General features: G+C 43.1%; 1 protein-coding gene across 8 annotated transcripts in view; it reads left to right on the forward strand.

The window, feature by feature from the left end:
* Positions 1-15,493, forward strand: part of CDK6 (cyclin dependent kinase 6) — a 226,415-nt gene that overhangs the window by 156,397 nt on the left and 54,525 nt on the right. For 7 of the 8 annotated variants that reach the window (XM_033088192.1, XM_033088199.1, XM_033088197.1 and 4 more), the window contains exon 5: positions 4,062-4,171. The exons of the other annotated variant lie outside the window; for it this stretch is intronic. In XM_033088192.1, the coding sequence (XP_032944083.1) occupies positions 4,062-4,171 (110 nt within the window). The remainder of the gene's footprint in view (positions 1-4,061; positions 4,172-15,493) is intronic. 8 annotated transcript variants of the gene reach the window in all.

The raw sequence follows: 15,493 nt of genomic DNA on the forward strand, positions 1-15,493 counted from the left end.
AAGTGATCGCCATAAGTCCAGCAACCATCTGACACTACCACGCTATCACAATATTATTGACTCTATTCCCTATGCTGTACATTCCATCCCCATGACTTGTTTGTTTTATACCTAGAAATTTGAAGCTCTTATTGCCCTTCACCTCACCCCCCCTTTCTAATTTTTCAATTACTGTTGACATTCAGTATTTTATATTAATTTCAGGTGTACAGCATAATGGTTAGACATTTATATAATTTAAGAAGTGGTCCTCCTGACTAGTCACGTACCCACCGGGCACTATACATAGTTATTGCCATGTTATTGACTATATTCCCTGTGTTTTACTTTACATCCCCTTGACTACTTTGTATCAACAAATTTGAACTTCTTTTTTATCCACCCCCAACCCCCTTCCCATATGGCAACCATCAAAATGTTGTCTGTATCCATGAGTTTGTTTCTGCTTTATTTTGTTCTTTAGATTCTATATATTAGTGAAATCACATTGCATCTGTCTTTGCCTGCCTGACATACTCCACTCAGCACATTACCCCCCAGGTCCATCCATGCTACCATAAATGGCAAAAACCCACTCCCTTCCCGGGCTGAGCAATATTCCATTGTGTATGTGTACCACCTCTTCTTTATCTACTCATCCACTAACAGACACCCAGGCTGCCTCCACATCTTGGCCATAGTAAACAGTGCTGCAATGAACATATGGATTCACACGACCTCTCCAGGCAATGTTTTGGGTTTCTTTGGATAAAGACCTGAAGTGGAATTACTGGGTCCTTCTTTCTCTCTTGTTATAGCCTTTGTTTTAAAGTCTGTTTTGTCTGGTGTAAGTATTGCAAACCCAGCTTTTTGTTTGTTTGTTTGCATTTTCATGAAATACCTTTTTCATGAAAGGTACATCCCTTTGCTTTCAGCCTGTGTGTGTATTTTGATCTGAAGTGAGTTTCTTGTAGGACGCATAAATAAAGGTCTTGTTTTCTTATCCATTCAGCAACCCTATCTTTTGATTAGAGCATTTATTAATAATCCATTTACATTTAAAATAGTTTTTGATAGATATGCAATTGTTGCCATTTTATTTATTCATTCATTCATTCCTTCATGTTGTCTTAAAGAAGTCTCTGTAAGATTCCTTGTAATTCTGGTTTGGTGGTGATGAACTCCATTAGCTTTTTCTTGTCTGGGAAGCTCTTTTATCTGTTCTTTGGTTCTAAATGATAGTCTTGCTGGGTAGAGTAATCTTGGTTGTAGGTTCTTGCTTTTTATCACTGAATGTTTCATGCCAATCCCTTCTGGCCTGCAAAGTTTCTTTTGAGAAATCAGCTGATAACATTATGGGAACTCCCTTGTAGGTATCTGTTTTGCTGCTTTTAAGATTCTTTCTTTGTCTTTAACCTTTGGCATTTTAATTATGATGTGTCCTGGTGTGGACCTCTTTGGGTTCATCTTGTTTGGGATTCTGTGCTTCCTGGACTTGTATATTTATTTCCTTCACCAGGTTGGGGAAGTTTTCCATCATTATTTCTTCAAATAGGTTTTCAATTGCTTGCGCTCTCTTCCTTCTGGTACCCCTATGATGCAAATGTTGATATGCTTGATGTCCCAGTGGTCACTTAAACTCCCCTGATTCTTTTGGATTCTTTTTACTTTTTGCTGTTCTGTTTGCGTGTTTTCTGCTACATTATCTTCTGAATTGCTGATTCAGTTCTCTGCTTTATCTAATCTGTTGATTCCCTCTACTGTATTCTTTATTTCTGATATTGTATTCTTTATTTCTGACTGGTTCTTTTTTATGTTTTCTATCTTCGTTTTCATGTTTCCTATCTCTTTGTTGAAGTTCTCACTGACATCATTGAGCATCCTTTATAACCAGTTTTTGGAACTCTGTGTCTAGTAGATTGCTTGTCTCCATTTTATTTCATTCTTTTTCTGGAGCTTTGGTCTGTTCTTTTATTTGGGACATGTTTCTTTGTCTCCCCATTTAAGGCTGCCTCCCTGTGTTTGTTTCTACGTATTAGGTAGCACTGCTATGTCTCCCAGCCTAAGTAAAGTGGCCTTATGTAGTAGATGTGCTGTGGGGCTCAGCGGTGTAGTCTTCCTGGTTACCTGAGCCAGGTACTCTAGGTGTGTCTCTTGTGTGGGTTGTGTGCGTCCTCCTGTTGTAATTGAGCCTTGATTGCTGTTTGCATGTCAATGGGAGGGACTGATTCTTGGGCTGATTGGCTGTGAGGACTGACCATGACTATATTGTGGGGCCGTTGTTCAGGGGCTGACCCTACTGAGCAGGATTCACATCACCATGGTGTCTGCCCATTGTGTCCTTTGGGTTTGTCATCCCCAGAGATGACCAGATGATGCTCCAGCTAGGTCCAAAGCTGGCCACCGGTCATGCCAGCCCAGGGCTTCTGGGGAGTAGCCCCGCTGCAGGCCAAATTCAGCCTAAGGTCAGCTGCTGCCTGTGCCCTTCCCAGGTCCACGTGGCATGAGTCACAAAGCAGTCAACAGATGGCCACCACCTGCATTGAGCTTGGAGGTGCCTCGAGAGACCAAGCTGTGAACCGACATTGGCTGCTGCTAGTGCCAGTCTTAGAGCTGCTCATCCAGTCATACAGGACATGTGGAGGACAGATGCTGCTTGTTTGCATTTTGTGAACCTTTGAGAGATTTTAGGAAAGTCTGCAGCATGAGCCAAGGCAGGCAGTTTATATGGAAAAGCCACTGTAAGTGGCTTGGGTGGGCCCAAAAGTTGGGTGGGGTGTGGTCTCAGGGCATCACCAGAATCAGGTCGACCAGTGTTAACCAGGTTGATGGAAACTTAGATATGGTGACCACCTGCGTCTGCATGCTGGAGGGAGTCTCAACAAAGAAACAGTTACTTCCATCAGCACCTCCGTTGGGAGAAAGCTGCCCCTAGCCCTCGCCCTGGAGCCAGACAATTCACTTCCTCCCCATATGTCCCTGGCACCTTGTGAGCTGCCACCCCAGTTGTAGAGCTCAGAGCCAGTGAGTTCATCAGCAAGTAAATCCGTGTGCAGGCCCTTTAAGAGGAACGCCTGGGACTCCAGCTGCCCTCCGTCTCACTCAGCCACAATCTCCAGTGGTTTTCACAGCCAGAATTTATGGGCACCGGAACCCTGGGCTGGGGAGCCGGGTGTCGTTCTGGGACCTCCAGGGGGAGACCTCCACAGCTGAGATATCCCTCCCAATTTTTAATGGTCACACACAGGTGTCAGACCAGCCTCTCTGCATCTCTGCCTTGCCTGCCAGTCTTGAGGTGGCTTTTTTTGTATGTCCTTAGTTGTAGGGCTTCTGTTTAGCTAGACTTTAGGTGATTCTCAGTGATGGTTGGTCTGTAGTTTAGTTGTAATTTTGATATGATCCTGAGAGGAGGTAAGCACAGCATTTACCTACTCTGCTGATTGACCGGATCCATATTATTCTTTTTTAAAACATTTCATTTTGAAATAATTAGAGATTTGTAAACAACTGCAAAAAATGTACAGGGAGGTGCCATGACTTTTCACTTCAATTCTTCTTTATCTTTTATTTGTTTTTCTGAAAAGAGCAGCATTGAAAGGGGCTCTATTTTAATTCCCCACAGTATCATGATAAGAGTAGTTTTGGCTTATCCTGGGTTCTCTGTAGATTTCAGGATCACCATCCAGGAGCCACAGACTCATCTTCAATTTCCCAATAATGCTGACCTAGGAATTGAGCTGGAGTCATGACCATCACCTGTTTTCCATGTTGCTTTTTTAAGCCCTTTAAGAAAAAAGTAATCGTTTTAAAATAAGTTTTGTTTTTTTAAGTCTTTGCTTTGCTTTCTGAAACTCAGGTATTTCACCCTCCTCGTAAGACACACAGTCTAAGGTGGGAACCACGTTGTGGGGATGATGTCATTTCCTGGCCTGTCAGTGATGAGACCTACTTACCTATTGTTTCTATCTCAGTGTCTCCCTATGGTCTTTCCAAACTGAATATTGGCATTAAACCACCAGGATGAGGAGTTGAAGCAAATAGCCGCCTTCCTCAGTAACGCTCAGAACCGTTTGCCGTTGCAGGTCGTCACGCTGTGGTACAGAGCTCCAGAAGTCTTGCTTCAGTCCAGCTACGCCACCCCCGTGGATCTCTGGAGCGTTGGCTGCATATTTGCAGAAATGTTTCGTAGAAAGTAAGAAATACTTTGTTTCACTCTGTCTTCCTTGGAAAGAAACTTTTTGGGTTTTCAATAATTTAAGGGGCAGCATAGCATTTCTGGTTCAAGTAGGATCATGCTGTCCAGATCCTGCTTCAGGCTACCACTTCCAGCCCTGTCCTGACACCGCCTTCCCCGTCCTTATAGTGTTGTTCTGTATGACTGTGGCTTCCACCTCTTAGAAACTCTGTTTGGAAAGGAACATTCCACTGTTTTTATTTTGTTTTTGTTGGTGATAATGGGACGTGGTAAACATAAAGCGTATTATGGTATATTTTTAGTAGGAAATATCCTCAAGTTGGACTTTGTCTGCAGGAGGAGGACCAGGGAATGTGTAAATTTCGATGGTGAGAATAGTTGAAAAAACAGAATGTTTAGACCAAAAAGGAAGGTGTCAGCACTGCTTCAGAATACTTTAGATGCTGTCATGTGGAGGAGAGATTAGACATATTTGGGCACTATAGTAAGCAGAACTAGGACCAGAAACATTAAAATTACAGAGGTAAAGATTTTTGCTCAGAAGGGGGGAAAAAATCTAACGACTAGATAGGTATCTGAAGAGGAGATTGGGGTTTGTGAAAATAGTGCATTTTCATTGGGTATCCAAGAAGAGACTGGACCACCACACACGGAGGTGTTTTCAGCAGAATTCATAACGTGGGTGGGTGGGTAGATGACCTCCAGGGCCCCTCTGATTCTAAGAATCTGTGATCCATTTGTTTGATTTTCAGGTCACAAGAAATAGCCAAACAATATAAGAAAGGTCTGCCAGGAAAATCTCCCATACCTGGGTACTAAATTCAGCCTGGTCAAAATTAAACAGAGAACCTAATTATAATCTAATCTCTCTTTGTTTTCTATTTTTATTTCCATGGGAAAATGTGAGTTGGGAAGCAGAGTATGTTCCCATTGGACATGTTATTTTCAAAACTGACAAGAATCGCTGACAAGAGGTGGTCAGCCATTGCTTGCTTATTTATTTGTTTGTTTGAATCAGATGACGTTTTTGTGCATGTAATAAATTTGGGGACCTATTTCTAGAACTCAGCAGATTTAGCTGTAGCTCACAAGATATTCTGATATTGCTTCCAGGCAATTATCAGTTTACTACCACTGTGCACGAGAGGAAGTACTTTCTTTAGTGCACCTTTGAAGAGTCCAGTATCTCACTTTCCCAGCAACCTGTTGCTATCATCAGGAGTCTTTCTCTGAACCTCCAACATTGCTATCATCAAAGCAGCCTTTCTCTGAATCTCCAACATTGAGTCCCCCTCCCCCACTGCAATGCAGGGGTCAAGAAACAATCCTGTCACCTTGGACTGGCACATAGAATGAATCTTCCCACAGGAAAAAATGTTATAAATAGAACATAGGTTTTGATGAATTAGTACAAGTAACGGTTATACACGTTCCAGGTTATATAGGATTCTGCAAGCCAGACTGGGAACTAGATTACCAATTATATTATATCAGTGGGAAAACATTTTGATGCTATAAAATGAAAATTTGGGTTGAACCATTCCATAGGTGGTGACTCCCTATACTTAAAAGTATAGCAAATTCCTCACTGGCGAATGCTTAATACTTTTATGTCTTGCATTTTATCTTTCTTTTCACATCTTTCAGAAAAATAGTGGTTTATCATCAATTATGGAGGGTATTTAAGTCTTGTACTGTTGAAAAATAACTAACCACCCTTCTGCCAAAACAAAAGGACTCAGTCTTTCCATTGGAGGACAATTCTAGATACATACATAAATGTAATTCCAAAAAACCTTTCTCTAATTAACTCTCAGCTGCACCACATTATTCCTGGGATGAATTGGAATAACACTCCTAACTCCCATCCTATAATATTGACAGTAAATTATTCTTGGTTCTGACCGTAAGCCTTTAACCCGATGTTTTCCACACTTGTCTGATGAAAGGAATTACATGAACACTTTTAAAAACAAGAAGGCCTGACCACAACCTAGTAATGAATGTGAATTTCAAGGGGGAGGTCTGGGAGTGGAACACTGAAAGACTGCCCATCCCCGATGGTTCTGTCATCCAACACCGTGGTCCTTACCCTGGAGGGTGAATACGGATCATTTGGAGGGTTTGTTAAAACACAGGTTGCTTGGCCCCAGCCCCAGAGCTTCTGATCCCGTAGGTCTCGGGTGGGGCCTGAGAATTGTTTCCAACAAGGTCCCGAGTGATACTGATGCCACTGGTCCAACAACCACACTCCCAGAACCACTTACGGGCATACCGTGGAGGTATTGTGGGTTTGGTTCCAGGTCACCGCAATAAAGCAAGAATCACAGTAAAGTGAGTCACAGTCTTTTGGCTGGTGGAGAGTCTTACCTTCAATTTGTAAAAACACAACATCTGTGAAGCACAATTTAAAGGGAGGCACCATAAAAGGAGGTATGCCTGTATTTAGCCTGTTTGGCAAACATTGTAGATAAATTCAGTATTACTTTTTTATTCCCTGCTTGGGAGAAAAAGAACACTAGATTAGAACTCACAAGAGTTGTTTTGGAATCGTAGCCCTGCTACTTTGTAAGCTTGATGTGAGACAGATCAGTTCACCACAACACCTCAGTTACCCGTTTTTGTGAGGAATCCAAAGGTAACGTAAGAGAAAAGGTTTGGTCCTACACGTGGCACACGCGAAGCCTGCATTAAACATCTGTGTATCCATGCCATCCTTGATCCCTTCTTGTGAGATACAGATAGATCTGCTGAGTTCTAGAAATAGGCCCCAAAATGTATTACATGCGCCAAACTTCATTTGATTCAAACAAATAAGCAAGCAATGGCTGACTACTTCTCCTTGTGAGCTATCATGTAACTACATTTTGAACATAACAATATCAGAATCCAGGCTCGTGTGCCTTTAAAGCTGAAAGAGAATGAATCCAGGCCATTCCTGCGGCCAGTGCCTTGTCTCTTATACAGCTCCTGCCAGTTTGACTGTGACCCTGATACGGCCATGGGGTCTGACCCTTGTTTCTGCTCAGTTAACGTTTGACATTTCCTATGATAACACCCAGATATCTGAATGTGGATGCTTCTTATGCCAGATGTGTTCTGGGGTTCAGCCCCCCAGTTGGATCTGGTTCCAGCTTGACTCTTGATTCAGTGCTGACCCACCTGTTACAGTGTCCAGCTGAAAATTCACAAGCCATGGATTCTGAAGCAGACTTCCCAAATTTTGTCATCTCTTTTACTACCTTTCTTGAAGTTCTTGCCATATTCGTTTTTTTTTTAAATAAGATTTTATTGGGGAAGGGAAACAGTGTGTTTTTCCCAGGGCCATCAGCTCCAGGTCAAGTTGCTGTCCTTTCAGTTTTATTTGTGGAGGACGCAGCTCAGCTCCAAGTCCAGTTGCCATTGTTCAATCTTAGTTGCAGGGGGTGCAGCCCACCATCCCTTGCGGGAGTTGAACTGGCAACCTTGTGGTAGAGAGCACGTGCTCCAACCAACTGAACCATCCGGCCGCCAGGGAGCTCAGTGGCAGCTCAGCGGCAGCTTGTTGTCTTCATTCTAGCCCGCTGGCCCATGTGGGAGTCGAACCTGCAACCCTGTTGCCCAGAGCTTGCGCTCTAAGCAACTGAGCCACCCATCCTCCCTTGCCATATTCTTACAACAACTATTCTTACTTAATTTTTTATTTCCCTAAGTCAGTTTTTTATTTAGCCTCATCCTAAGTAAAAATATATAAAAATCACATTTAATGAGCCAGTTATTTGTCTAATACACACTGAAATAAATACAGTATAACCATTAATGTTATTAAGAAATTTAGTCTATGTTCAGCCCCTGAAATCATCTCACATATTTCCAGTGGTACATTTCACATGTTGGGTACCCTGTAACAGGTGTTATTCATTCAGTCTACAAATAACTTATTGAGTGGCTGCTATATGCAAGGCCCTTTTCTAGTGGGATAACTTAAATGGTAGTGGGGAAGAGCGGCGTTGCATGCAGGACAATTAACCAGAGCTGGGGTAAGTGCTGTGAAGAAGTGTAGGGTTCTGTGAATGAGTGTAATGAGAAGACTCTTACCAGAGAGGGAAAGAGATTTCTCAGTGGAAGGCTAGAAGTCAGGATTAACCTTGTTTTGAGGTCACATCCTAGTTGTTTATATAAAATCATTGAGAAATAATCATTTATACATCAGCAAGGTTCTCCCTCCATAACCTAGGGAGAAAAAGCAAGCTAAGGGAGTTACCACTGACCTGTCGTGTGACAGACTCATGGCAGGGTCTTCCCCTTGCATTATGTCATTAAACCCACATTCTGAGGACTATTACCCAGTCTACAGATGACAAACTAGAGCCTTCCCCAAGGATGGTAAATAACGTGTCCCTGGACACAGAGCACTTTGATTTTTCCCACTCTGCCATGTTTCCGCCCTTGCTGTTGGCCTTACCTCCTAGGCCATATTTTTTTCTGGAATGTTTTGTATGTTATTACAGTGTAGCAGCAATGATATTTTAGGGAGGTCAAGAAGCAAGCCACACATCAATAGCTTTGATTTTTCAGTCTCCCATATTGGAAAGGGTGACCAGTTCCCTGTAATAATCTTAAGGGCTGCATGCCTTCTATTCTAAAAGGGAATACCTAGGAAATATGAACTCCATAAAAATAGTGTTGGGGCAGATGGTTGACAAAGAGCCAGAAACTTTAAATACCATCTGTCACTATTATCTGGGTTTAATCATTGCCCACATTGCCCCGCCGTGGCATTCTACAAAATGGCGATGAGCTGCATTTCCATCTTCCTCCTTCAGTTCTTCATCCATCTTTACTCCACACTGAGTTGTATTTTAATACTAAAAGTAAAAAAAACATTGCTATGAATTTGGTGAGTAGACAGCTAGCTAGCCTGAAGGATGGGATGGGATGGGAGGATGGGATGGGTGGATAGACAGATGGACAGATGGTGAGATAGACTGAACTTGAACTTCATGGCAAATTAAATTCACAATTGTTAACTCACCAGGTATCTGTCGCGTACCTAGCGATCCCGGTCAGCACTGTTGTTTGTGGTTTGATAGCTGTGGGGTTTTCCAGGTTACAGCAAAGTCATAAAAAGAAATGCACGTTTAAAAAATAAAACATGCTACGAATTCTTTGAATGTGGAGATTGTGGTAAACAGATAGTAATTCTTAGAAGTTTTGAGTTGCCAGTTCTGCTGATCCCTAGCTAAGAAATGCCAAATGCCACCAGAAAGAATGTAATAAATACAGTTACTGTTAGAAAGAAACAAACAAGGCTTCATGGTTATGTTACCCCATGTATGGTGGCCTGTCTAGGCTGGTCGTCATTGATTTCTATGAATTAAACACCCAGTAGCTGAGAAACTGACAGTGAAACTGTCCTTTGTGGCTGAGTAGACTGTGAGCAAATATCTTTAAAATGTCACTGAGTGCCTTACCAATTGTCCCATTGGTTACTGTGCTTGTGTTGCCCCATATTTGAGTGCTGTCCTTCATGACATCAGGAAATGAGGTCCTTAACCAGCTGGTCTGAACACCAAGACACCGGAAAGTAAGCCTTAGCCTGTGAGTGGAAACGCATCATCTCAGGTTAGGTCAGAACATGTGTGTGGAAACCAGGGCACTCAGCTGGACTTTGAGATTTCTTCTCTCTTCTTGGATATTTTCCTATATACCTTTTTTGCTCTCTAAAGAACCAACACAAATGGGAAAAACTCGAACGAAGCATTTTCTTGAGTGAGGAAATACCCAAGATGGTACCCAGAAAAAGATCTGATCATTGTTGAATAATGCATACAGGGTAGTTCTAAGTAAGAACAAGAGTACTTTTTAATGTAACCAGTGTTGATTTCTCTCGTTCTTAATGCGTGTGTATCATACTTGAACATGAATTTGAGAAACTCATTCGTTCTCATTACTGGCACTGAGAAGCCACCGTGAGACCTGGCATTTCCCTGTTGGGGCAGTTCTGCAGCCCTGCAGCTCCCCAAACTCCCAAACCCAAGAATTTCCAGTTTGGCACCCTGGGTCTGCCTGTTTTGCAGTCTTCTCTACAAACTAGATTTTATCTTGGTGGTACTTTTCCTGCCATCTGCCTTCATGTCCTTCCCTCCAACTTCCCAAGTCATTGCTTCCCTTGTACTGACAATTATGGATCCATGATTTCTTCTAGAAAAGAGGGTCCTATCCCCTCTTTTCCCTTCTCTGGCTCTCAACTTCTGTTTATCCTTTCCACTCTGCCTCGGGAATCCCTGTTCTGTGGCAACAGATCGGCCTCCTTTCCTGAACTTTTCCTCACAGTCTCCTTCTGCAGGGTAACTAAAAACCAGACCTTTTTCCATCAATGCTCGATCCTCCTGAGAAGAGAATTAGGGCATTCTAATCCATCCTATCCATCTGCTGCTTCGGGCCATTATTCTGCCAAAGCCTCTCGACTTCTTTCTGCCGTCGTCTCACACTCCCTCTCCCCAGTCTAAATCAATTGCATCACCTGTCACATTCAGAACCAGTGATTTTTTTTTTTAAGAGCTACTACAGGGATAGAAGAATGGTTCCGGATGGAAGTACTTCGCATATAGGAGGAGACAGTAGGTTGAGGTTGCTCATTGTCTTAGCTGCCTCGTTCAGCTTATACTCTCCTGGTCCCCCAGCCTATACTTAAGCATGCAGCCACCTTCTGATGAACTTGTGTCCTCTGCTCACTTCTCAGGGGCACTGCATCTTAAAGGTCATTGTCATCTAAATGCTCCACCATTAAAAAGAAAGCTCTGCTTACAGGCAGAAGTAAGGGCAACGAAAGCATGCTTTGTGCGGCTTTGCCATCCGGGGTTTGGGTGGGCACGTCTCCTCTCATCCGGCTCCCCTCCCTTAGTCCCACACCCAGTCCCATGCTACGATTCCCTCCCTTTCCATCCCCTTCAGTCCTTAAGCCCCAATCTATTCCCACGCTCCCAACCTAACGTTTAGCCTCATCTCCATTTAACTGAGATGCGTGAGGCCATCCAAAGCGAGCTCCTCTGTGCTCCTTCTTTCAATTCAAAAATCTTTCTTCACCCTCTCTCTGTTTTCTGAGAAGGATGTCTTCTCTCTCCTTGCATGGTTCACCCTGAGCTTATGATCCTACCCTGCTCCTTCTCTCACCCATCCTTCATCCCCTTCTGATTTGCCCCTTCAAACTCTCCCCTTCTGCTAGCTCTTTCATCTCTCCATCCTGGAAAGACCTCACACCTCCGCCTGTGCCCTCAGTCTTTCTCCTTCCCTTCAAGGCCAAACTTCTTAAAGAAGAGTGTCTCTACCTGCAGCCTCCATTTCTTTACCACTTGTTTGTTCCTTAAATCCTTCCCAGTGATACAAATGATAGATAATACTTAGTGGGCACATGCTATGAGTCAGTGCCTTGAAATATATAAATTTCATTTAAATCTCAGAATAACTTTATAGGGTACTGTTTCGCAGGTAAGAAAAAAAAAGAGTTCTGAAGAGGTTAAGTAGTGCACTGCACCACAGCAAATAAATGATGAGAGAGACTCTGAACCCAGGCTATATGATGGCACAGTCCTCCTGCCACCCAGGCTGCCGCCTTACAGGTTGGCAGCGCCCATCTCTCCATTCTCACCTGGCGCGGTGTCTCCAGCCCTGGAGTCTTGTGACCACTCCTTCCATGAGACCCTCCCTGCCCTTGTTGTTGGTGCCTCTGCCTCTATTCCTCTATCAGCTCTTCTTCACCTCCCTCGTCCCAAACCTAGATGTTCCCAACGTGTTCTGTCTAGACAAGGTACAGGTGACCCTCAGATGGGTTCCAGAGCCACGTTTCAGTTTCCTGAGGGACTGACTCCCTACCTCACAGATACCTTACCTTCACCAAACCCTTCAAACCAGCTTCTCCTCGCACCTTTTCTTTTCCTGTCAATGGAGCCGTCATCCCCACAGTTAGCCAACTGGGTCCTTGAGGTCACCCTAGAGTCTTCCTCCTCTTTCCCATACGTGCCAGTCCCTGCCTCCACGGGGTCTTTCAGACCTTGTCCCTTTTTTGCACGACTTCCATCACCCCACTTTGGGCCTTCTTTAATAGCCACCCAGCCCAGAGCAGCAACCCACCACCTGTTTTCCTGTTTCCTGCCCATTCATGGACTTAGGATAAATTAATCTTCCTATTGTCAGCCCTTTTCAAAAACTTGCGAAAAACAGTATAGGACCCTTGGCCCTCAGGACCTTCTAAAAGAGCCCCAACTTTATTCTGGCCTTAGCACATACTACTTTCCAACGAGTAGCTATATGTTAGTGACAGCGACCCACCTTGTGGCCCCAAATTATGCCTCGAGGTTTTCTTTCTTAGAACCCATGCGCTTCTCTTGTCCTGGATGCCCACCTGCCCTCTTTTGTCTTCCAAAGCGAAGCCTAGAAAATGCGTCTTCGGGGAGGAGACCTGCTGCTGTCCCCTCGTCCCACCTCAGCGGCTCCTCAGTGCTCTGTCCGTACCTGTCGCGCAGCACTGTTCTCAGCCACATTCTTTCTGTGCACGCACCATTGTCCCCACAGCTGCGGTGACGATGTCATGCAGAGCAGTGTCCTTTCTTAGGAACCTAAGACTGGGTTCCAACCCTGCGTCCGCCAGTTCTGTGACTGAAGGCAAGCCATCAACCTCTGGAGCTCAGTGTCTTCATCTGTCAAATGGAGAGGCCAGGATAAGATACCACATCCATGGTGGTGAAACTGCTTCACCGAGACTATGGCGCCCCCTCCTCTGTGTAGTCCAGGAGTTCCCAGCCCTGCGTGCTCCCTCACTCAGCTTTATCCAGAGCAGCTTGATTTCATCTTCTTTATATATTGGGCTTCTGAGATGTAGAAGGGCTTTAAAATGTGGGGGTGGATATTGTCCAAGATTCACGCCAACGCTGATAGTCTTTGCTTCTGAGTAGAACAATGACTTGGTCATTTCTGGCGCTCTTACCACATCTTGCACAACTCACATTTGTTGGCAGAGCTTATTCCATAGCCTTGTGTGTGCTTCCGAGCACTTGATGTACATTATTCAGTTTAATCCCCGTAAGAGGTGACTTGCCCCAGGATCCCACATAGGGTCATTGGCAGAGCTTGAACTCAGAGCTGTATGATCTATAGAACAGGTACACTGAGCTGTGACAAACAACACTGGGAAATTCGAAAGGCATAAAGACAGAGAGCAGTGATGTAACAATTAGCGTGAGTGTGTGCGTGTGTGTGTGTGTGTATACACTCACATGCAAAAGGATGCTTATGTGCACGCCTCCCCCTCCATCCTGCTGTTCCTTTTTGTGAATATTTAAATGTGTAGCTATTCCATGTGGAGTATCTGTGAAGGTCTAAACCAGCTCTGTCCAATAGAAAATATAATGTGAACCACCATGTAATTTTAAATTTTCTGGTAGCCACGTTAAAAGAGGCAAAAGGAAACAGATAAAATCAGTTTTAATAGTGTATTTTATTTAACACAATACATCCAAAGTATTACTATTTCAACACGTATTAAATATAAAAACTATGAATGGTGGAATATTTAATTTTTTCTTTTTTTGTCGTACTAAGTCTTCAAACTCCAATGTGTATTTTACCTTACAGCCCATCTCAATTTCTACCTACATTTCAAGGGCTCAGTAGCCACCTGTAACTGTGCTGGACAGCACAAGTCGAAACCATTATATAGAAGGATAAATTAAAGAAGAAACGGGCCACTTGCCATGTAGTGGGAAAGTGGGAGCATAATAGTCAGTGCCCTAGACTCGTTGATGTCTCAGTCTCCTGTCTCCTTCACTGTCGTCTTTTCTAGTTTGGGTAGAGGCCCTTACAGAAGTTGGGGACCTTGTCTGTAAAACCAAGAGAGCTGAGGTTGAAGCAGCTGCTTGGCCTTTGTCCCCTGAATTGGTGGCACTTGGGAGCTAACCCGCAACTGTATGTATCATCACTGGCAGATACCGTGTTGCCCCGAAAATAAGACCGGGTCTTATTTTTGCTCCAAAAGACGTATTAGGGTGTATGTTCAGGGGATGTCATCCTGAAAAATCATGCTAGGGCTTATTTTCCGGTTCAGTCTTATTTTCAGGGAAACATGGTAGATCTTCCCTGATCTGCCCTCTTTAAACACTGCTTGCACCTGGGAGCCTCACCATTTCTGTGATTTCTCACTCTACCTGCCACTTTCAAGAATTGCTGAGGGAAAGAACCAGTTAGGAGATCTAGAGGCCAGTTAGCTTTATTTTTTTAAAAAAATGATTTTTTACCACAAAGTAAAATAGTCTGGTTGCAAAGATGCCAAATGGTATAGAAGTATAAAAAGTAAATACTGTCTTTCCTATACTCTGCTTCCCAAAGATCGCCCCCTAGATATACTTCCAAATCTTCTTTATTGCAAATTCAAAAGTTTGTGTTTTTATAAGTACATACATACATAACCATAGACTCACCTCTGTAAATTTCTCTCAGGGATGGGCTTATACTTTACACCATACTCTTCTGTACATTGCCTTATTCCCTTTGTTTTATTATATTGATTTTTATGTCAATTCACAGAGCTCTAACTTAAGTTTTAAACTGCTGAATAATTGTCAGTTCATTTATTTCATAATTTCCCGTTGATGGACATTTAGGGGTTGTTTGTTTGTTTGTGGTCTTATTACAACCAATGTTGCAGTAAAATTCTTGTGCTTATTTTGTGGAACATTTGTCCAAGTATTTCTGTATGGTGAATTCCAGAAGCGAAATTACAGGGTCAAATAACACTCATATTTAAAATTCTGCTTAGCTAAACCAAATTGCCCTCCAAAAAGCTTCAAGTAAACTCTGTTTTTAACTTAAGACAGGAGATAGGATTGAGATTCTCAAAGATTAAGAAAGGTTGTCAAGAGTAAAACAAGACAACGACTCTTTGTAAGCCTCGGCTCTCTCTTCTACCACTATTTAAAAATAACATCAAGAAGAAAATGTAAGTGAACATGATAATTTTACAAAAGCTGTTGTCAAGCTTAGTTTGAAGCCTAAGAGACCTCTTTCAACTGTAAAATTCACTGTGGGTTTCCTTTTTATCAGTTGTGTAGCAATAGGGACAAAATCAACCCCATTTTATCAACTAAAAAAAAATTATCTTCAGATAAAGTTCCAAGCAGTTTTTCAGGCTAGTTTTTTCCAGTGCACGGACAGCATGAAGATGGTTGTGCAGTGTGCCAGAGTACCTGGGCTTGGAGAATAATGTATGTTGAGTTCCGATCTTCCTTCCATGCAGGATGTGGACATGGGCCCTGTCTTCCTTCTAAGTCTCCTTGGTCAGCAGAC

The sequence above is a fragment of the Rhinolophus ferrumequinum genome, chromosome 20 (assembly GCF_004115265.2).
Source record: "Rhinolophus ferrumequinum isolate MPI-CBG mRhiFer1 chromosome 20, mRhiFer1_v1.p, whole genome shotgun sequence".
In the NCBI taxonomy this organism is placed as follows: Eukaryota; Metazoa; Chordata; class Mammalia; order Chiroptera; family Rhinolophidae; genus Rhinolophus; species Rhinolophus ferrumequinum.